General features: G+C 46.9%; 1 protein-coding gene and 1 long non-coding RNA gene across 2 annotated transcripts in view; one reads left to right on the top strand and one right to left on the bottom strand.

Annotated features, from left to right (window-relative positions):
• Positions 1–3,281: 3,281 nt before the first annotated feature.
• The window catches only part of LOC110070480 (glucagon receptor), a 29,859-nt gene continuing 9,763 nt past the window's right edge, over positions 3,282–23,377 (top strand). Inside the window, exons 1-6 of the mRNA XM_020778162.3 lie at positions 3,282–3,367; positions 14,395–14,549; positions 16,102–16,198; positions 19,047–19,154; positions 21,205–21,326; positions 22,183–22,289. Coding sequence (XP_020633821.3) covers positions 14,475–14,549; positions 16,102–16,198; positions 19,047–19,154; positions 21,205–21,326; positions 22,183–22,289 — 509 coding nt within the window. The 5' untranslated portion in view covers positions 3,282–3,367; positions 14,395–14,474. The remainder of the gene's footprint in view (positions 3,368–14,394; positions 14,550–16,101; positions 16,199–19,046; positions 19,155–21,204; positions 21,327–22,182; positions 22,290–23,377) is intronic.
• On the bottom strand, positions 15,732–16,788 carry LOC144584717 (uncharacterized). Its single transcript, XR_013539144.1, has 2 exons — positions 16,664–16,788; positions 15,732–15,964 (listed from the first exon to the last, which is right to left on the bottom strand). It is a non-coding gene; the product is annotated as an uncharacterized LOC144584717 (long non-coding RNA).

Raw genomic sequence — 23,377 nt, forward strand, 5'->3', positions numbered from 1 at the left:
CTAGGGGCGCTGTGGGACTGTACAGCTTGCCCAAGGCCACACAGGCTGGCTCTTCTCCCTGGAGACACAGTGGGGAATCGAACTCTCAGTCCTAAACGGCTGAGCTAACGTGGAGTGAAATTACAGCAGCCCTAATCTTGGAATCGCCCATGTGTTTTTAGACTAGAACTCCCAGAATCCTGGGATCTGTAGTCCAAAATCACAGAATGACAAAACTTTGTCCTTCGATGACCAAGATGTACTCATTTTGGACCGAGAAAATCCCTGATAGATCCTCCAACACGGAGGATCTATCAGGGATCTCCTACCAACTCTCCTCAGACTGAAGAAGCCACTTGGAGGAGTAGCGAAACATTTCAACCTAACGAGAAAAAAGTCCGGTTGCCAGGACTCAACTTCCAGAAAACTACACCGGGAGGACTGAGAATTTTCACAGATATATAGGAAGGTAAGCTCCGATGTTTCCACTAAAAACGTTGCTCACAATGGATACCAACACAATGCAGACGATGTAAGCCTACAAATAAATTTTAAGTCATGTTGGATAAAATACATGTTTTAAAATATGCAATTTTTTTAAAAAAGGAATTTTAAGAAAAGATCAGCACCCACCGGATTAAAACCTTCTTCAGCAGCAAGCTGATTTAATAACCGCACATCTGTCTGAATAAATGTATCTTTTTCTGCTGACAAAAAGATGTCAGAGAGAGAATTACGCACCGTGGTAAATTCCAGCGACCAGCACTTATAAATGATGAAACGTATTCATTAAAATTCATACATATTCTCTTCTGGTCTGAAAGCTCCACCTGGTTAATAGAAATCTATCTTGCGATTATTCTAGTCCCAAATCATTCAGGGTTTTATGGGCAAAAAGAAACTGAATTATGCAGCTGAAAATAAATTGGGAACCAGCTCTGTTGACCCATCCCACGCTGGCGTTGTGTTGTTTGTGAAGTCTGCACCTGAAAGCAAACCAGCTGACATAGTTTGGTACTGATGTGATTTCCAAACATGTATAGAATTCTGTCTTTGATCAGCTGATGATAATGCACATAAAAGCCAAGCGTACAAAATGGTACACAAAGGCAAGTTCACTTTTTCTAGGCGAAGCAAATAAGGAGCAAAATAAGTTGTGTATGTTGAGCTGGAGTTCTGATTACCATGTCAAGGAACTCTGCAAGCAACAGAGTAAAGGGGGAAAAAAACTGTATCCATTAAATCATATGCTATGTGATATGTGTTTGCCTGGCAACTTTGCAATTACAAATGTGATATCGCGTGAGAACAGATTTCAAGGGCAGTCCCAGGCAATGCACATTGGAGTACAGTGATGCCTCGCTAGACGATGATAATCCATTCCACTGAAATCGCTGTTTAGTGAAATCATTGTCTAGCGAAAAGCGTTTCCCCATTGGAATGCATTGAAACCTGTTTAATGCGTTCCAATGGGGAAGAATCGTCGTTGTCTAGCGAAGATTGACCATAGGAAAGCCGCTTTGCGAACCGCCGACCAGCTGTTTAAATAAGTGTCTTGCGATGCTTAGGTCCCGAAAACACCCATTTTGCTAGCAAAAAAACTGTCATGCGGGTTAACTGTCTAGCGAGGCACCACTGTATTTAAGTTTAGTGCAATGGATAGAGGGAAACTGTGAATGCTTTTCGCTAGCTTAAAAATGGTGAAACGTTTTACTTAGTTATTTATTTAAATTATTTTTAAGTTTCCCTAGGCAGAGCAGGCTGTGATTTTGCTCCCACTAAAGCCATCTGAATAAGATGTGACCCAGAACCAACTCACTTAATAATTCACTACATATAAACTGAATGGCATGCAGAAGCAAGACCTATAAAATGAGCAGCTGCTTGAAAGGTTAGACGGCTAGAGCCTGCAGTGAAGCCAGCCTGCACAGTCCAAGCCCACCCCCCCCCAGAAGAAAGGGGGTTCCCCTAACTTCCAATACCAGCCTTCTTGAGGATCAAGCTTTGATCTGCATTCACAGAAATCAGGAATAGCAAGGTACCGGCTCTAGCGACCCATCTTAAGGATCTACTTTGGATGTGCACACGGGAGAGGGCCTTCTCTGTGGCTATGCCCAGACTCTGGAACTCCCTGCCACTGGAGGCCAGCCTGGCCCCATCTTGGCTGTCCTTCTGCAAGCAGGCAAAGACCTTTCTCCTCAAGCAAGTTTTCCCTGAGAGACAGACACCCTGAGAGGGATTTTAAATGGACTCTTAGGCTTCCCTGCTTTGAAATGTTGGTGTTGATCTTTTTCACCGGCATTTGTTTAATCCTTTTCTACTATTTGCACTCCAACTGCTTTTAAGGAGAAAGGCAAAAAAAAAAAACATTTAAAACAAAGAGATAAAATAAATAGCCCCCCAGTCGCCAGCCCTTCCGAGTCTCCGATTTCCTCCTGACTTCTTGGCTACCGTCTCCGTTTGGATTGAGAACCGAGATGAAATAGACACAACCATTAACAGTGTCTAGTTTCTTCATTGACAGCGTTAAAGCCGTGCAATTCCTCGTGTGATCAGCAACTTCGCGGCTCCTGCTGCTTCAGGCTTTGCTCTCTCTTTCTCTCCCGCCCCCAGTCCCGCCCCCTCTTTAGCCTTTTGCTGGCCCGTGTCAGGAAGAGAGTGTCAGAGAGGCACATCTTCCAGTGGATGGCTGTTTGTTCCACCAGTTTCCATTGAGCCTGATCCAGTTTCCCGTATGTTTTGAATACAGATGGACTAGCTCGGGAGAAGCAAGACCTTCTTGGTCCAAGGACAGCTACCGCGATCCTTCACCCTGTTTGGCAGGAGCGCCTGGAGACGGTCGTCTGGAAGAAGGCGTGTTAGGGAGCGCAGTAGTCCATTCATAAATTCTCTCTCTCTCTCTCTCTCTCTCTCTCTCTCTCTCTCTCTCTCTCACACACACACACACACACACACACACACACACACACACACACACACACACACACACACACACACACACACACACACACACACACACACACACACCCTGATAGCCACGTGCGCAAGGAAGGGGGAGAGAGAGAGGAAACCGGCGGAGGCGCCTTTGCGCGCTCGGACGCAACGGATCCAGAAGCGCCGGGCAGGCGGAGCGACCGGTCGCGCCCGCGTCGGCAGCGCTGGGGAGGAGGAGAGGAAAGGCGGAATTCTCCGCGGTCTGATCCTGATCCTGCCCGGTTGAGCAAAGAGGGCACCTCTAAGGGAGCGGACGCCGGGAAGCCAGCCCGGCTGGCTCGTCCGCCCGCGCGGCTATTGCGGAGTTTGGCACAAGCGCGCCGGGTCTTCCTCGGGAGAAGAGGAGCAGCGCGGGCGCGCAAGCCTCCGAGAAGGGCGCCGAGGGACCTTGGAGGTAAAAGGCGCTTCAGAGGCGGAGGGGTGATGGGGAGATTGGCCCGGGGCCGCTGGAACTACACAGACCCACGAGGAGAAGCACCTTTCTCGAATCAGCGGGGTCCTCATGTTTGCTGTTTCGTGCCATCAAATTGCCACCGATTTATGGTGACCCTAGGAATGAGTGTCGGTCCTTAACTGCCCAGCTCACCTCTCCGAGGCGTGAACTACAATCCCCATCCTGGCTAGCCCGCACCGGGATTGTTGTGAGAGGTGTGGTTCCAAGCCAACTCAAGCGCTTCTGGGTGCAAAAAATTACTACGCGGAGGCGATCCTATTTGTGGCATAGAATGAGAAGACAAGGTCTCTCCGGAAAGACGGCAATGCTGGGGAAAGTGGATGGCCGTAGGAAGAGAGGAGAGCCCCGCCAGGAGATGGATTCATTCAATAAAGGAAGCCATGGTTTGGAGTAGGAAGACTTAAACAAGGGCTGCCCAGGAAAATATCTTTTTTTGGGGGGGGGGTCATGAATTCATAGGGTCCCCAAAAGTCATATGCAACTTGATGGCACACAACAGACCAACACAACTAGAAGGCATTGAATTGGGAGAAAGTTGTGGGTTCAGAAGGATTTGTTTGCTCAGCCTCTTGAATGTTGGGGAGATGGGAAGGGATAGGAACCAGGACTAAACAGGTGCGAGAGTGCGTCTGAGCATCTGCGGAGTGTAGCGTGACTTCTGTTTAGTGGTTTGAGATGTGCTGTGGAACCTGTGTGGCACTTCAAATGTAGTTGTACTCCCATTCCCATCATCCACCAGTCAGCCTGGCCGATGACCAGGTGGGATGGGAACGGTCATTCATAAATCTCTGGAGAGCCACAGGACAACTTGGTTTAGAGTCCTCCCCCAGTCATGCGCATGCGCACATGTACATCAGCTTACAAACACATGCGTGCCTGCACATGTACAGCGCACAGTGGTAGAACAGGCTTTAAGTTTTCTAATTCCCTTTTTAAAAATCTCACTGTTGGAATTTTTCAAGATGTACAACCCCCTTTTTCATATATGGGGTAGTATTTGAATAATTGAGTAAACAAGGGATAAGAATCAACAGCTTATAAATCTGTCTGTGGAATGGAAGGGTCAAACAGGGACCAGCTGGAATACGTTGTGGGACTGTTGGTCTATTCTGGTTCTAATCGAGGTCTACTTGATGCTCAGGATGCACTCATCCAGAACTTCCAAGACAACTAGGAGACTTCAAAGGAAACAAATATGTATCCTGTAAAATGCAGGATCAGTCTCTACTTGACTTCCCAGTTCTGCAACCTCTTTGGCCATCTGCTGTGGCACACGAGTGTGAAGAAGTCTGTGAGTGGACACTGGGGATGTCAGCCAGTCTTTGGGTCCGAGTCTCAAGTCTGAGTCTTTGGTAACAAGTCCCAAGTCCGAATCTTTGGTAACAAGTCCCGAGTCCCACGTCCGAGTCTTTAGTAACAAGTCCCAAGTCTGAGTCTTTGGTAACAAGTCCCAAGTCCGAGTCTTTGGTAACAAGTCTCAAGTCCGAGTCTTTGGTAACAAGTCCCAAGTCTGAGTCTTTGGTAACAAGTCCCAAGTCCGAGTCTTTGGTAACAAGTCCCAAGTCTGAGTATTTGGTAACAAGCCCCAAGTCCCTATTAAAAGCAGGCTTTCCCCCCAGCAAAAGAGGAAGGAGTGGGTAGCTCTGAGTTGCAACTCGGATCTCACTCATTGAAGGACTCTCCTTTTCAAGGAAAAAAGTGGGACTAAAATATTTGAAATAATTAGTCAGGTCTAAGCTGGTGTGACTCAAGCCTGACTTGCCAGGGAGTCCTGCCACTCAGTTCCCCATCCCTGGTGGACACAATTGGAAGGGTGAACTATTCCTTTTGGTAGCTTCCTTCCCCTACCCATAGGTGTTTCCATGCGCCAGCCATGTGCCGTTCTCTTTTTCTCACCCACATTCATTACGGCTTCTCAGAGGCTGGTATGCCACAGCGCCGTCCTGCGCTCACTGACTCAGAAGCCAGTTCCATGGAGTTTGGTGGGATTTAATTCCTGTGTGAGTGGCGCGCCAAACAGCAGCCTCCGTTTTTTTGCAGCTGAAAGAAGCAAGAGCATGTGGTGACTTAGAGGCAAGGGGGTTTATTTTGCGACAGAGCAGTTTGGACTACAGCCTGCTGACAAAGTGGCTGATAGTCTCAGTCTTCCTTTAACCCAATGCCCTCCAGATTTTCCGGACCACAGATACCATCATCCCCAGACACCTTTGCCATTGGCTGTTTCAACAGAGTTGATGGGTGTCAAGGCTGAGAAGGTTCAGATGCACCAATGAAGATGTTCGTCTTTAATGTGCCACAGTGTGTGTGGTGTACGTGTGGGTTTAGTCATTTTTCTGATTCGTGTTGTTGATTGTGGCTCCAAAGCTGGACATTTGGTTTATTCACTCATAGGATCATAAAGTCATGGAGTTGGAAGGGGACCCATAATGCCATCCAGTCCAACCCCCTGCTCAAGGCAGGGATCCAAAGCAAAGCAGATTTGACAGAAGGTAGTCCAGTTTTCTTTTGAATGCCTCCAGTGTTAGAGAGCTCACTGCTTGCAACTGCCCTGAAACTCACACACATGATGAAATCATTTTCCTGCTTTTGTCTGTCCGGTTCCATGCATGTGCGAATGGACAGGCATCCATCCAAAGGTAACCACGTGCATGTGTGAATGCACAAACACACCGCAGTAACAGATAATGAAACAGATGATGCTCCTTTGGTGTTTCCCCATGGTCAGCTCAGAGCTGTAAATAGAAGAAAGGCATACAGGAAGTGGGTCTACTTCTTTCTCTGTTTACAGTGAGGTTGTCTTGTCAGTCTGTGTAGGGAAGCTCTTTTCCCTCTCATGTGAGACCAGTACTAGGGGACACCCACTCCAATGGAGTGCTGGGAGAGTGGGAACAGACCAAAGAAAAATCTTTCTTGACCCAGTGCGTTGTTCGTCTATGGAACTCCTTGCCACCGGATGTGGTGATGCCATCTGGCCTAGATGCCTTTCAAAGGGGACTTGACAAATTCCTGGAGGAAAAGTTCATTGCAGGTTACAAGCCATGATGGGGATGTATAATTTCCAGGCTCAAAATTTAGGTTCCTCAAAATGCCAGATACAGGAGAGGGGGATCAGGAGACAGGTCTCTTGTTGTCTCATGGGCTCCCAGAGGCATCTGGTGGGGCCCCTGGGAGATCCAGGAAGCTGGACTAGATGGGCCCTTGGCCTGATCCAGCAGCGCTCTTCCTAGGTTCTTATGTGTAGCAAAAATAAAAGGGTTACGGCACCAGAAATGGACTTCTATCTCTTGTTCCCACCTCATTGGGGCCTCACCTCTCCAGCGTTCACTCCATGTATGTATATACTTTTAACTTATTTAGTTCCACTTGTCCAAGGAAGTGGATTGTAACTTGTAAAAGTTCACAATGAAATAAATCAATTAGGCTTTAAGATGCCACTACTCTTTTGCATGTCTCACAATGCCCTTAGGCTGGAGGGATTAGCGCTCAGTGTCTTGCATTGATCTGCAGGCAAGGGGTAATCATCACTGCCAACCCACACGGCTGAGAGATTTCTAAGAGAAAAGTGTTTCCAAAAGCTGCTGGCAGTAAAGTTTTGACGCTCACCAGTGCTGCTGTGTGGGACTCGGCCCCCTCTTTGGGTACAGAAATTAGATTCCAAGGAATAAAAAGTGCTTATATTTTGTCTTTAAGGTGGCGCTCCCTTGAGGGGGCACCAGAACCCAATGTCTGTCTGAGAAGTGGGATGGCAGGGGTGGGTGGGCAGCTTCATTCAAGGAAAGGTGGGATAGAATCATCATTATTAAGGATATACATAAATAAGAATGGATCTTGGTGATAGATGGTGCCCATGCTAGTTGGCGAGGTTGAAGGCACAATAGCCAACGAGAGGCAGAACCAGGGTAAAAGTGTGTATTTTTATACGAGTACACACAACCTTCCTTCCTAGTCATGCAGGCTAGGGGATCTTTGTCTTAGATCAAGGTCCCTAGAGCAAAATGGTCCATGCAGAGTGGAGGGCATGTTGGGGAGTGAAACATTCCCAGCCAGGACTCGTAATATATCCCTACGTCCACTCACCCTGAATCCTCCCATCTCCGGGTCAGTGGGAGGCACGTGGCTGAAGGACGGCCGCAAGGGGTCTTGACAGTGGGAACTAGTTTCACAGTCCCTCCAATTCTGAGAGAGGGAAAGTTCTGGAAACCAGGTCGTATGATCATTGGTTGAGGGAGCAGGGTATATTTAGCCTGAGGCCAGAAAGAGAGGTGAAGACATAGTTTGTGACTGGAAGAGGGAGATCTTGAACGAATGTGAGCATCCGAGGGTTGTTGCTGTTTCCTCTGAGATTGTGCAAATCAGCTGGCTGCGTTGGGCGATTAGCCTTCCTGGACTTGAGCATGGGGATTCCTTTGCACGTCCACAAACACAGAAGGACTGCCTCCAATCACTTCCCTGCAACACTACCATGCTTTCAGCTTTAATGCCAGCCCATCTCTGAGGTATTCAGCCTTCCATATCTGAAGAGGGCTGTCATGAAGAAGAGGGAGCGTGCGTGTTCTCTCGGAGTTCCGACAGGGCTCGAAACGATGGAGCCAAATTGTGAGGAATGCGATTTCGGCTAAACACTTGGAGGGATTTATTAAGAGTAAGAGCTGTTCATCAATGGAGCTTGCTCCCAGGGAAGGCAGGAGACCCTTCTTTATTGGAGGGTTCGATGCCCACCTGTCAGGAGGGTTCGATGCCCACCTGTTCAATGCCTTACCTGTCTTTGGCAAGCAGGTAAGGCTCAATGACCCTTGATTCAATCTCTGTGATTCTTTCAGTCACAAGAACCACTATGGTGTAATGATTTTGAGCCTTTTTTTCAGCATAGTGCCCTTCAGAAGGCTTTGGTGGATTATGGGCATGGTAGTCCGATGCCTCTAAGAATCACTACCAAAGTGATTTCCAAAGACTAGGCTGAGATTCTGGACTAGGAAGGCAGTGCCCGGGTTCAAAGTCTTGCACGATTCCCATAATCCTATCGCCAGTGCCACTGCATAGTGCAATATTAACGTGTTGTGCGATGGGAAATTGAATGTGAAGGATGTGGATGTGAATGGGAGGGACGTGTTTTATGCACAACATGCCATGTTTTCATGTTTTGGATGCTATGTTTTTGTGTGTTTTATTATTATGTGTACTGGAGATGGCATTTGATTTCGTTGTGTGGAAGTACAATGACAATACATTCAATTCAATTCAAGGCTGGCTGGTCCTTCAAAATGTTGAAGGACAGTTGGCTTCCAAAACCGAGAAAACTGAAGAGGTGTGTATGGGAGCAGAAGTAATAATTTAAGCTTTGAAGGGGAATCATGGGTGCCCTTATGGATAGAAATGTGGCGTATACATTAAACAAACACATGAATATAAAAATAATAATGGTACAGGCAGAATTCTAGTGCGTCATCTTTAGAAGTATTATTTTCTTCCAAAAAGTTCAAGGTGACAGGCAGAGCGCTCCCCGAGTCCATATTGTTTCACTCTCACAGTTTTATCCTGTGAGAAGCCTAGCCTCAGAAATACTGACTCTAACATCGTGAAGTGAATTTCATGGGTAACACGGGGATTTGTACCTGGATTTCCAGTCTGGTTTTGTAACCATGACACTAAGCCTGGTCTTTGGGTAGAGAGGATCAGAAAGAAGATATCTCATCTCATAACTCTGTGTTCACTGACTCACTGCTATAAGAAGGAATGAATTTTGTTGAAAAAAATGTTGTGTTTGAGGGGAAATGAACATTCTTATCTAGGGAGACTAGTTTGTGTTGGGTTACACCACTGAACTTCTGTGGCCACCAAGCCACCTCTGACAGTCAGACAATCCAATTTTGGGGCTTATCATTGTCTGCTCTGATGACCTCTTCAAGGTAACTGAACCTTGCTAATCTGAGGATGGCAGATGCCAGAGATTTATTCAATTTATTGTGTTTGCATCTTGATTTTCTTCTAAGGAGGTAAAAGGGATTCGTGTGGTTCCTTCCCTTTCCAACCCATCCTTCTTTGTTTATTATTTACCACATTTCTTTTTTTTAAAAAAAAATCATTCCTTTTGTTTATTGCATTTATTCTCAACCATCTTGCGAGGTATCTGGAGAGGAAATGATTGGCCCAAGGAGCCTTCTGGTGAATGGTGTGTGCACAAGGACCTAAATTTACCCTGAAATTCATTAAATGAATGCAGTTAACCTTCAGCATAGAGACAGTAGGCGAGGAAGCCCGAGGAGGTTGGAGTGGAGTGGAAAACAGGTTGATCTCCCTTTATTCTCCTTTCTTCCCTTTCCCACATAGTCCTGATTAGAAAATGTCTCTTGGAAGAGCTGGTCCAGCCATTTGGCGTATGGTGTTTACCATTTTTAACAGAATACTTGATAACTTCTCTTTTAAACATTTACATGCTTAACTGTTTCCATTAAATGTGCTTTCAAAGATCAAGTGGCCGTGGGTCATTTTAAGGAGAAAAACAGAGTAAAGACATTTTAAATAAATGTGCAACTCAGACAAATGGACCAGTACAAATCCATTTTGAGCAACAGTTCCCAAATTTGTGTCTCCAGATGCACTTGGACTATGAACTTCCAGAAGCCTTCATCACCAACTGTGCTGGCCAGGATTTCTGGGAGTCGTAGTCCAAGAATATTTGGGGACGCAAGGCTGGGAACCTCTGTTTTAGAGGGCCGATTCATCATGTATTTGAACACCAGTCCTGCTCCTAGAACTTCTGAGATGCTCAGAAATAGAGGCATCTCACTGGAAGGACAGATCCTGAAGCTGAGGCGCCAATACTTTGGCCATCTCATGAGAAGAGAAGACTCCCTGGAAAAGACCCTGATGTTGGGAAAGTGTGAAGGCAAGAGGAGAAGGGGACAACAGAGAATGAGATGGTTGGACAGGGTCACCGAAGCTACCAACATGGATTTGACCCAACTCCAGGAGGCAGTGGAAGATAGGAGGGCCTGGCATGCTCTGGTCCATGGGCTCAAGAAGGGTCGGACACGACTAAACAACAACTGGGAATAGTCTTGAATCAGGGAATTGATGGATGGCTGCAGTGTTGCAGTGAGCTCTCCATGGTGCTGAACCCTCTCCCCCAAATTGGTTCAGCACCTTAGATGCAAAACATTAGAGTTCTAACAAAAACATGGCATGGATTCACCGCCCTGGTGACATCAGAGTCACCACAGCCTCTACTGGAATTATATACACTCTGTCCTTCAATGCAAACTCGGATGTGCTGGTAGTGCATACCAGAGGCATGAGAAAGTTACTGTCTGGATGACATCTCCCAGAGTCCGGTAGCCTTCCTTCCCCTCATCTGGGCTGGATTTGTGCACAAGCTACGTCAACTGCAGTGGTGGGCTTCAGATCATGAGAGGCTTCTCAATACAGGAAATCTGTTATATTAGAGATTTTGGATAATCTCTTGGGGTTATTTAAACCTGATGGTACGGTCTCTGCGTGTCTCAGTGCAGCCATATATATTTTCCGCTGGTTATGAGGAAGGATTACTTTGTTCCTGGAAAAGCAATAGAGGAAATACAATGGAGTGCAGGAGATAGTACCCAGCCTCAACCTCTGGCCACCACAATTGTGTTGAAGCTGAAAGGTAATTTGTTTCACGCCAACAGAAGTACGTTTCTGTTCTGCTCAGGGCCTTGTTGAAGGTTTCCGACATGCAAAATAGCGATTGGCAATGGCTTTATACAATGCAGTGGTGCTGATGCGCTTTCTGCTTGTTCTTAGATCATCTTTTATTGACAGCCAAGGTCTGACTTTGCTACTAGGAGATCTTTGTGGGGAAAAGATGGCAGGGAGGGGGTCTCATTGATAGTATGCCATCCAGGAAGGTACATAACATCCTAGTAATTACATCTTTTTGTTTTTGAGACTTTATGTTACAGCTTCCACTGGCCTTGTGTATTGTTAGTGTCAAGAACGGAAGGGCCATTTAATGCAGGGTGGGGGGGGGAACGAAGGCCCCAGAGAGGCATTGATTTTCATAAAATGTGGAGTTACTCATTCATAATTTTTGTGCATTAGAAAGCTGTGCTAGGTTGTTGTAGAAAAAAATAAGCAAGAATCTTTCAGCAACTTAAAGGCTTTTTGTTCTGTACAGTTGAGCTGTTTCGGACTTACGGCAAACCTAATAAAGATTTTCAGCTATCTCAGATATTTAAAGAGCATTTTTACCGCTGCCACTCCTCCTTGAGTTTGCTTGGCGGAGTGGAGATTTGAACCCAGGCCTCCTGAGTTGCTCTAGCTACTACACCGCACTGCCAGTCACCTTTAAGAGTTTTATTTGGCACCAGCTTTTGTTGACTGCAAGTGCCTTTTTTTCTGCTGCACCCGATGAAGTTGGCTGCAGCCTATGAAAACATAAATAAAAGGCTATCTCTTATTTATGGGTGTGGATGATTAATAGGAATGGTGTGCTGTCAAGTCGGTTTCAACTTAAGGCAAACATTTCCAGGGTTTCCTAGGTACTGTATTGATATTCAGAAGGGGTTGACCATTCCCTTCTTCTAAGGGCATCCTGGGGCTGTGCAGTTCACCCAAGGGTACAGAGGGTGGCCCTTTTCCACAGTGGGAAATCAAACTCCCCACCTCAGGGCTCTGCAGTCAGAAACCTAAGCTCTTGAGCTATCCAGCCAGCTATGGGTGCGAAGAGAGATTTAGAAAAAAAAGTTAATCTAGAAATACTGCTTCTCAGCAGAGTGGGGAAACTGTGATACGAGGGACATTTAACAAACAAACAAACAATAGCAATAGTAGTATCAAGAGCAGTAAATCTGAGTTGTTGAAGAGCTAAGCAGCTTCTTGACCTTGGTTTGGCTATGTCTTATAGGAACTTTGGGCTCTTTGTCCAAATAAATAATTTTAATTACACTCTTGAGCTGCAAGCAACTGCCAGATCTAACTTGGTTGGTTCCTGGGTAGTTCCTGGGTAGCTGCTCAGAGTAGACTTCGGTCTAGATGGGCGGGGTATAAATATAATAAATAAATAAATAGTTGAGAATGGATTTCTATGTCACAAAGTTGTGTGTGTGTGTGTGTGTGGGTTGCTTAACATTTGAGATTTGTGTGTTGACATTCTGGCAGAGGTTCGAAATGCTACTCTTTTTTTGTGGGGTGGGTGGGAAACCAAACTCCAAAAAGGAAAGATTTCCAGGCTTATCTGCTTCCCCTGTGTGAGGACATCTGGCAATCCGAGTGTTGCTGAACATCCTCGGTGTTGGTGGTGTGCAATTAAGCCTGCCCTGTAGGGATTAATCGCCTTGTAACGCTGCGTGAGATTCCTGCTGGCAAGCGCAGGGGATTCCACGCAGCTGTTTTGGGCTAGGTGAGCAGGAAAGACCCATTGAGGAAGGATTTGCACGTCTCAGCCACGAGTGGCCTTTAATCATCACCAGCAGCTTAGAACTACAGAACTGACCCTATGGATTACTGAATCCGGCCCCTCTCGACACAGTTTTGCTAATACCACTTCACTTGTTGAGGGAGGCTCGTAGCAAAACCATTCACCACCAGAAAGGTTACTGGCTTCATTCATTCATGAACTGGGAAACCAGTGAGGTTTCAACAGGCATGCTATGCATTTATAGTCCAGTATATTTAAGTGAAGTCTAGAAAATGGCACTGTTTCAATATATATATTCAATGAAGAAGGCTAGGGGAGAGCGCACGTGTTCTTCTAAAAGACATCATGTTCTTTATTGTCGTCTTGCTGGCATCCCAGCATGAGACGGTCCATCTCTTCCTTGTGCCATACTCAGTGTCCCCAAATACATACCGTAGCTTCTACCTTATGATTGCATCTGACTGTTCCGTTTAGTTCCTGCTGTTCCCCGTGGTCAAGGTTTCTTCCTTATCCACTTAAGGAACTTTTTGTTTTCTTTTTTATTCCCCCTGTGGTCCTCATTATCCCACTCCCCCCTCTGCTGGCTTTTGTATTTGCTTCTGTCCGTCATGTGGCAGTTACAAGACGTAACAGTAGATTCGGTCGGTGGGTATGTAGTAAAACGAATGCGTCAGCAGCGTCCCTTTCTGGAGAGATCTGATCCGGCCACTCTCACATAATGCCCTAGTTACTTTCCAGCTGGATTACTGCAATGCGCTCTACGTGGGGCTGCCGATGGAAAGTGTCAGGAAACTTCAGCGGGTCCAAAATGCAGCAGCCAGATGGCTGACTGGGGCTGGTTATGGGGATCACATAATCCCCCCCCCCCGGTTAGAGCACCTCCACTGGGTGCTGATCCATTTCTGGACTCCATTCAAAGTGCTAGTCTTAAGCTATAATTGCCCTAAATGGCTTGGGTTCAAGCTGTCTCAAAGAACGCGTCTCCCTCTACGAGCCTTCCCGGGCTATAAGATCATCGGGGGGGGGGGCTTCCATTGAGTTTCGCCACCCTCAGAGGTGCATCGGGTGGGGACACAGGAGAGGGGCTTCTCTGGTGTTGTTCCCGGACTCTGGAACTCTTTGTACACTTATTGATCTTTGCCTTAATGTACTGCCTGTTAAATCTGTGCCTCTTTTCTCATTGCTCTTAGCTTTCAATCTTATTTTTTTTTTTAATGATGTGAGCCACTGTTGTATATTAATTGTTTTCCGTTTTAAATATTGCCTCTCAAGGATGCAAGCTGCCTTAGGGTAATTTTTTAAGGAGAAAGGCAGGCTACAAATATTTTAAATTAATAAATAAATAAGGGTTGGAGTTTGGGGATGTTGCTTTCTTCCAGTACAAAGTGCAGAACCCTACGAGCCACTTTCCCCCAATCTGGTGATGAGACGGGGTGTAGACTCTTTTGAGTCCAGATAATGAATCCATCTTAGATACCTATGGAAAGAATTCCTGGTGATCCAGACCTGAACATCATTGTTTCAAGTTTCTCAAACTTGACTTAAACCTCTTTTTTTCCCTTTCCTTCCTTAGATTTTCCCTTCCATCTCAAGAGGATCTTAGGGCCATAATTCGGGGGCATAATCCATGCTGCCTAGAGATCCTTGCTCACCATGAGAGATGTCTTTCTCTCCCGATGGACTGCAAAGCTAATTCACCTCCTCTGGGTGAACCTCAGCTTCATGGAGGTAAGAGAATTGAAACAGCCCTGATCAGGCCAGCTTTGATCTCTCCACTGGGGATTCCTCCCGGCCCAGAAAAAACCTCTCTGGGTGTTTTGCTGTTGGCAGGTCTCTTGAGTCTTGTTGGGCTTTAAAGCTTGTCGAGTCCCATGGGGAAGAGGGGAAGCTAAAATCTATGGGGCAGGGAAGGGCAGAGGAGTCTGGCAGACTTTCGGGGAGATCCACGGTAAAGCACAGGTGCTATTGTGTGTGTGATGAGAGCAGCTTCTTGAGAATTACAGTGCCCTTCCTTTAATGAGAAAACAGCAGGTTTCTAGACCTCATGACTGCTAGGGAATGCTTGAAAATCTTTGGAGGATACCAACAGTAATCTCAGAAATGAAATAGATGGCTAAACCTGGCAGAAAAGGGGTTCAGAGTGAAAGATCAGTGAAAGATCTAGCAGAAAACTAGTTCTCTTCCCATTTGGTCCCCTTCGCTGGGATGTTTCTCCTCCCCCATGAAAAATGTTAGGGTTACCATAGTATGGCTGAAACCCTGTTTCTTAGCATGGTGAGACACAACTAGACTAGGATGATTGAGTCAGTGTGTATTGGGGTGTGTGGCAATTCTTCTGTAAGTTCCATTGATTCAAAAGGCCTACACACTAGTTGCGACTTACTTAACATAGTGAGTAGGGCCACTGAAGCTCTGGAACATAACGAGGAATTGGCTCACCAAATCTCCACTGATTCACTGAGCCCACTCTAGACTAAATCATATAATTTCAGTTGATGTGTGTTTGCATCTTGTGTTGCAGAGTTCCGACTTTCTGGTTAAATTTCCCCTTTTGAGGAACACCAGAAATATGGAGATACTCAGAGGAGAATAGCTTCAGATACCCAGAAAGTCCACCCCTTTTCTCATTAACTGGCGCTTAAAGTCTCAGTAACTCACTCTGGTACATTAGTGCTAGAAAGAGTAAAAAATGTGTCACTATGTTCAGTTGGGGACAGCAAGCCACAAACTCACAAACAATTGACAGAACTGACTTCCAGCAAAGAAAAGAGAGGGAAAGAGACTCAGCAGAGAGGCGGGACTCTCTTTGAATTCAGAGGCAGGAAGGAATGATTGGTTAGTGCTGGATAGATTGACAGTCACCCCAGCCCAGAAAAGCCCCTCTAAACAAACGACAGGCAGCATGTGAGGTTGTAAAAACTCCAACATAGGGTGAGTCACCTGTCGGTTTCCAGGGTTATCAGAAGATTCCATCAGACGGTGAGTTAGGATTGTTGGTCTTACAGTCAACCAGATGTGTTTTCTAATGCAAAGTTAGCTTTGCCTCCCAAATTCTTGTGTTGATTGGGATAGATTTTTCTTTCATATCCTCTGCTGCATATATTTAAATCGCTTGACAGGAGAAAGATGATGTTTCAGTCAAGCTGGAGGAGACAAAAGATTAGTAATTATAATTTATTACCGTCAGTGACCAGGAAGGACAAAAGATTAGTAAGGCATTGATATGGCAGTGATCTAACTTAAGCATTAATTCCACCCCCATCCCCACCCCCAACTTTAGACCTGCTGTGGGAAGGTGCTGGAAAAGACATTTGAACTATGGATGCTATATAAGGATGAGTGCTTCAGGAAAATGGCGAATGACCCTTATCCCACAGGTAAGGATTTCCTTTTCTTTCTCAATGGTCAGAACTTGGAAAGGTTCCTCTTTTTTTTTTGGACTACATATCCCAGAACCCCCCGCCAATGATCATGCTTGCTGGGGATGGTGGGAGATGTAGTTCTCTGAAAAGCAAACATTTCTGAGCTCTGACCGTTGTTTGTTTCAAACTGGCAAGGCTCAACGGAAAATGGTCTTCAAACTCGGTTTCAAATTTTTAATCCCTCCCCCGAGGTATAGTGCTGTCCTAACAGACTTTTTAAAAAGACTTTTGCTTCCTTCCTCTGCTCCTCCACAGAGGACCAGAGGAAGTGTTTTAATTTCTCAATATCGTGAGTGGTCAAGCTGTCTCCTTAAACCACTTAATGATATTGGGAAATTGAAAGTGGAAGGGAAATTTAAACCCACGAGCGCCACTTTGGTTGGATCCCACAGGGAATAAATCAAAACAAAGCAACCCTACCTACAATGCAGTGATCCATGACAGAAGCCCAGAAAGGTTCAGGCAGGAGCAGTCGGGTTCACGCTGGCACTTACGTCATCCGGTTCCCAGCAAAAAGAGTGAACCAGCCCATCCCCAGAGTGGACCGAACAGCGGGATGAAGCCTCATCTGATTGCACCCTCTCGGTAGTTTTTCTTGCAAGAGTTTAGCAAGGCTCCTTTCTCGGGAACAGTTACTATATTTGTTTTTTTTAAAAAAGTTAATAAAAGTTAGTAACTCACAGGTAGCACCATCATGCTTTTCATAAGATTAAAGAAACTTCAGCCCTCCAGAGTTTGCTGGATGCCAGTCTGGCCCCTTCCAGCCTGCCCAGTATCGAGGGTTGATGAGAAGAATCGTTCATGAAGCATCTGAAGAGCCATGCGTATCCCAAGGCCAGAGCATCATGTGTCTTGAGAGCGAGAGCCACCCGAGGTTGCATTGGTCTGTTACAGCTTCTTCTACCCCTGGAAAAGTTATCTTTGCCAAGGCGACCAAGAAAAAGATTTGCATGCGAACCGCGTAGTAAGTCTGCGCTAAGCTGTTTTCCAAGAGGGAAGAACTGGGGACAGCTTTTCAGGATTGCAGTCATTCAAAGCAGCCAAGAGGATGACGTCAACTGCAAGGCTGGTTAAACACGCCGGTGGTTGCCTGGGTAGCTCTGTGGGTTGGAGCAGCCGGCAGCGGAACCAGAGGCCCAGAGTCCAGATCCCCGTTGTGCCTCCCGGGGAAAAAACTCGCCGGTGAGGCCATGAGCGAGCCGTGTGGCCCCAGTGTGGCAACAGACGGAGAGACAGGGAAACCAATTCTGAGTCCTTTGTAGCTGGAAACTATTGGGGAATGAGAGTGACGGTGCATTGTTATTATTAAGAAACATGACCCCATCTCATTCTTTTATATAAATGTTCCATTAAGTAAAACAATTAATTAAAAATACAAATATATAATAAGTATTAGGAAATACTAAAGCAGTGGTCTCCAACTTTTTCCATACCGCGGACTGGTTTACCATATAGGGGAGCTGGGGGCATCTGTGGGGGGGACGCCCATGCATGTGTGCATAGATGGGGCACCTGCTTGTGTGTGCGTGGAATGGGCAGGGCAGCTGTGCATATGCGGCTGGGGGGCAGGGCAGCTGTGCATGCATGCATGTGTGAGTGGGGCATCCGTGGATGCATGTGGGGAAGCATGCATGCATCTGTCCATGCATGTGTGCATTCGTGCCTGTGGGGGGGACCAGGAGATCTGTCTCCACAGTTCGGTCCGGGTTGGGGACCCCAGGAATAGAGGTAAAAAGGTAAAGGTAAAGGTTCCCCTTGACAATTTTTGTCCAGTCGTGTTCGACTCTAGGGGGCAGTGCTCATCCCCGTTTCCAAGCCGTAGAGCCAGCGTTTGTCCGAAGACAATCTTCCGTGGTCACATGGCCAGTGCGACTTAGACACGGAACGCTGTTACCTTCCCACCGAGGTGGTCCCTATTTATCTACTTGTATTTGCATGCTTTCGAACCGCTAGGTTGGCGGGAGCTGGGACAAGCGACGGGCCCTCACTCCGTCACGTGGATTCGATCTTACGACTGCTTGGTCTTCTGACCCTGCAGCACAGAGGCTTCTGCGGTTTAGCCCGCAGCGCCACCACATCCCTTATATTCCACTGATGGAAACGCCTGTCTAAATAACCAGATTTTTAACAATTATTTTTTGAAACATTGAAACAAAGTCGTAAAATCTTTTCGCTGGGAGGTAATCTAGTGCTGCAGAGTTTTGAATTTCTGGTTAAAATTCCTTGTGCTGTGCAGTAGAAGTACAGAGATTCACCGAGGTGAATTGCTACAAGTTCCCCCAAAAGTCCACCCCTTTCTCATTAACTAGCCCTTAAAGACTCGATAACACACTCTGAGACATTCGTAGGAGAAAAGAAGAAAAACATGTCATTACAACTGTGAACAGATCAACAGCAAACGATTAACACCGCTTCCAACAGGGAAAAGGAGCACTCAGCACAGAGGCGGGGCTCTCTTTGAATTCGGAGGTGGGAAGGAACGATTGGCTAGTGTGTTAGTGATTGACAGTCAGCCCTGCCCAGAAAGGGCCATGGGGAAGGATCTTCTAATGCTTAGCTTAAGCTCTTGCCCTTCAGCACTTCTGCCCAATACTTCGAGTCCTGCCTTCTGGAGCAACAGAGAGGACGTCTGGCGTTCTTATGGATAGAAGGATGGAGCAAACCAGGCCGTCCCAGAGCAAGACCTAAAGGACCCCAAGCAGAGTTTGGAAACAGTTCTGACCACAAGCCCCAGCTTTCGCTCCCGTCATCCCTGGTGGTTGCTCAAGCCCGAACCAACTCTGCCGGCTTCTGTCTCTTCCAGAGCTCTTCTGCAACCGGACGTTTGACATGTACGCGTGCTGGCCGGACGGAAGCCCCGGAACCATCGTCAATGTCTCCTGCCCTTTCTACCTCCCTTGGTATGAACAAGGTAAGGCCGTTCGGTGGCTGGGAACATGGGGTGCTCTGTGCAGAGCAACCCCGCGGAATTTGCTTCCTAGACAGGTAGAGTTTTCTGCGCTCTGACCCTCCCAGCTGTGATCTGGGGCAGGGTCTCCAGATGTTCTTGGACTGCAGTTCCCAGAAGCCTTCAACACTGGCTGTGCTGGCCAGGCTTTCTGGGAGCTACAGTCCAAGGACATCTGGGGACCCCTCATCTTGAGAACCACTGATCTTGGGGACCCTTGCCTGTCACTAGTTTCTGAACATGTGCAGAGTGCCTGCTGACCTTCCATCTCTGTTCATTTCTGGCGAGAACCTTGGTGCCTTGCCAGCGGTGTAGCCACTAAGGGGCAGTTCTTTGCTCTCTGGTGATGGGCGAAGGGGCTTTTGTGACTTATTATAACAGGCTTCCTGTCATGAATTACCAAATACAGGGACGAAAAGCTGGCCTCCTTTGGGCCGCATGATTGTTTGGTGGCTCCGCCATCTAGTGGCCATCCAAGGTAGAGCAGCTGTTGCACAGATGGGAGCAGATGTGTACAGATGTGCAGGACCTTGGTGTGTGTGTGTGTGTGTGTGTGTGTGTGTGTGTGTGTGTGTGTGTGTGTGTGTGTGTGTGTGTTTGGACTACAGCTCCTAGAACGGTGCCACAACTCTTTAGTATTTATTATTCATGCCCGGGAGGGCACCAATATATTGTGCAGACAGCAGGATTCAGCATTCCGTAAGTCAACGCAAAAAAATAGGGATGCCCCAAACAAAAAATTGTAACTATGAAACTGGACCTTGGATCAGCACCAAATTTGCTGTGTGTACAGTGGTGCCTCGCTTAACGAGCACACTGTATAACGACGAAATCGCATAGCGATGCGGTTTCCGCGATCGCTAATGTGATCGCTTACTGATGGTCCCAATGGGCGAAACTCGCATAGCGAAGGTCGGTAAGCATTTCGCTTACTGACCTTCGCTTTGCAACCCACGGATCAGCTGTTCAGCGTGTCCAAAATGGCCACTGGAACAGCCGAAATGGCCGCGCGCAGCATTTTCGTGCCCTTGGTAAGCGAGGGGAGGGCGCGAAAATGGCTGCCGGCTATGGGAAGACTTCGCTAAACTGTGAGTTTTCAGCCGATTTGGAACGCGTTAAACGATGTTCCAATGGCTTTTTACTTTCCGTTTAATGAAGTTTTGACATAGCGAAGGTTAATCCAGAGCGGATTAACCTCGCTATGCGAGGCACCACTGTATATCAGAATGACTGCTCTTGCTCTGTGCCAAATGTTGGGATGTTTGGGCAAAGGGCTTTTGACTTATCAGTTTTGTTTGTTTTTTTGTTATACATGCTGAAACAGACTAGGACAAAAATGGTCTGTTATACTGTATTCTCGAAGGCTTTCACAGCCGGGATCTGATGGTTGTTGTGGGTTTTTCGGGCTCTTTGGCCGTGTTCTGGTCTTTTCCAGGGAGTCTTCTCGTCTCATGAGATGGCCAAAGTATTGGAGCCTCCACTTTAGGATCTGTCCTTCCAGTGAGCACTCAGGGTTGATTTCATTTAGAATCTCTGCTGTTGTTTCTGGATTTCAATATTTCCTTTTTTTAAAAAAAGGAACAGGAACAGATGTTCCAGCTGAGGATAGCAGAATTGCCTCCCACACCCCACAAATGGCATAAGGAGTCTTCTTTAAATAAAAGTTAGCATGGGGGGGGGGGGAGGCAAGGTTGTTGGTTGCTGCATTTGTCTGCCAGCTGGCTACATGCAGCCTATGAGCCGTATGTTGCCAATCCGCTTCACGTATTTCAACACCTAATGGAGCAACTGAGATGTTTTTCAAGATTCCGTATCTTCCCTAAGGAACACACTGGCCTTTCCTGTGCCAGAGCAGGGAAAGCTCAAATTTCCCTCTGGGTCCTAATGCTAGTCTTTTATTGTCTGACCTAATAGTTATAAATTCATGCTGGCTGGAGGGCAGATCCTCAGGTCCCTGACAATGGCACAGCGTATAACATATCCAAATGTTGCATCTGGCTTCTTGCGCTTGCAGTGAAACATGGCATGGTGAGCCGCAAGTGCGGGCTGGACGGGCATTGGGTGCTGCTGAATGGGACGGAGGCCTGGAGGGACCATTCCCAGTGCAAGGAAGAAATGAGAATGTTTGCGGAACAGGTAAGCAAAAGGGAGGCTGATGGGATTTGTTGGCCCCTTATGAAAACTAGAACAGGACTTGGAAAAAATACCTTCTCTCGGACTGGAAACCCCAGAATCCTTAAACCAGTGTGAGCAAGAGGGTTTGGGATCTCTGATTCAGTCAAGTTTGCTTGTTCGTTTTCCCCAAACTCTGAGCTGGAGATGTTCACCTATTATGGGCTGTATGTGCGGCTAGGAAGTCAAGAGGTAGGTGCTAAAGAGAGAATAAAATGCATGCTATTGAAGTCTCCAATATGTGGATTCCTCAGACCTACTTTAATAAGGCAATTCTGAAAATTCTGTGGTGCCCCCGATGGCTAGTAGTCTACTGCAGGAACATCTGGGGCTTCCAGATGTTCTTGGACCACAAATCCCAGACCACTTGCTGTGCTGGCCAGGATTTTGGGGAGTTGGTCCAAGAACATCTGGGGAGAACCGTTGGTCTATTGGATCCAAGCTGTCCAAATAACAATTAACATTTCAGTCATTAAGTACAACATCATCCTCTTCTGTATGAATCAAGATTTGAGAAAAAAAGAGACGCTGAACGCTTCCTGTTCCCCCCTGCAAAAAAAATGCTCCATGCAGCCTATGAAAGAGAATGAAGAGGGTCAGAAATTTGGCCCCTGCAGTTCTTGATCCGTTTGGTAAAACAGGTGGTTTGCAGTTAAATTTCTGTGGATGCCCACATGGAGTTCGTGGTCCGCAGGTTGCCGACCCCCCGTTTGAAATGGAAAATTATTGCCAAGTACAAACACTCGTAAAAATAATCACTTGGAAAATGCTTGTAATGATAATAATTTCCTTGACGAGGGTCTCCTTCTGTCCTGTACAGGAGGGGGTGCACCAGCTACTGCTCAGCTTTCGAATTCTCTACACTGTGGGCTATTCCCTCTCGCTGCTGTCGCTGGTCTTGGCATTGCTGATCCTCGCCATCTTCAGGTACAACAGTGGCTTTTGACCGGCTTGTCGCAAAGCCTGTGTAGGACGCGTGGCTGATGCCGTTGTCCGTTCTGCTCTCCGTTACCGCCTTGATCTGTGGAATATTTTACCGTTCATTCCCTACAGGCTCAGTATGTGCAGAGGAAGGGAGCGATCGGGGTGCCAGGTGGCTCCGGGCTTACCCAGGAAAGGGCACCGCCAGTAGCAAACCCTCTTCGGGTTTTAATCTGAACTTTCTAGAGGGTAGCCAAGATGGTGAACCTTTGTGGAAGAGAGGCGTTAGGACCTTGGAGAGGTCCTGTAGAGGCTAAACCCCAGAGCTGAAAGATCGCCAACAAAGTGGGGGCCCCGTCCGCTCCCGCGAGGGTTCTTATACAAAACTGGACATTTTGAAATCTGTGGAGTTGAGTTGTGTGACCGTCTTAGCAGCTCTGTGGCAATTCTCCCTCTCCGTACTGGGATTTTTGGACTTTTCTGGACTACAAGTCCCATAATCCTCCACCCAGTTCTACCTGGCAGACAGGAGCCCTTACAGACGCCTACTTGTGGCTCAGCTGGGAGGCATGGAGGCTGTCTCTGCCTGGCTTCCTGTTCAGAAAGAAAGCGCCTCGCTAGCGCTGAGGCAGGAAGAAGAAGTAGAGGCAGAGGGAGGCTTAGCGAGGCCTTAAAGCCTTCCACCTGAGATCTTTCTACCAGGAAAACCACATGGAGGAGTCCGTAAGGCGGTCTTTCTGTCAAATGGAACTCCCAGAATGGAGAATGATGGGGTTTGTAGTCCAGAGATATATATTTAAAAAATCCCATATCTCACCCTAACCGAGAGACACGCATCCGATTTCAGAGGTGGGACTGGTTGAGTTCCGCTGGTGTCATCTTCAAGACTGCAATGTCTTCTTCAGCGTCAGCTTTTACAGACTGCAGGCCTGCAGTTTTGCCTCGGGGCCAGGCAGGTGTAGAACTGTGTGGGTGGAAGGAGGATCTGGAGGAACAGAAATGCAGATGGAATGGCTGGGAGAAATGAGGCATTTTATTTTTTGTGAGTCAATTTTTGAACAGTCATTTCTCCAAGCTCTGATCCGGCTTCGTAC

Source organism: Pogona vitticeps, chromosome 13, assembly GCF_051106095.1.
Source record: "Pogona vitticeps strain Pit_001003342236 chromosome 13, PviZW2.1, whole genome shotgun sequence".
Lineage (NCBI taxonomy): Eukaryota > Metazoa > Chordata > Lepidosauria > Squamata > Agamidae > Pogona > Pogona vitticeps.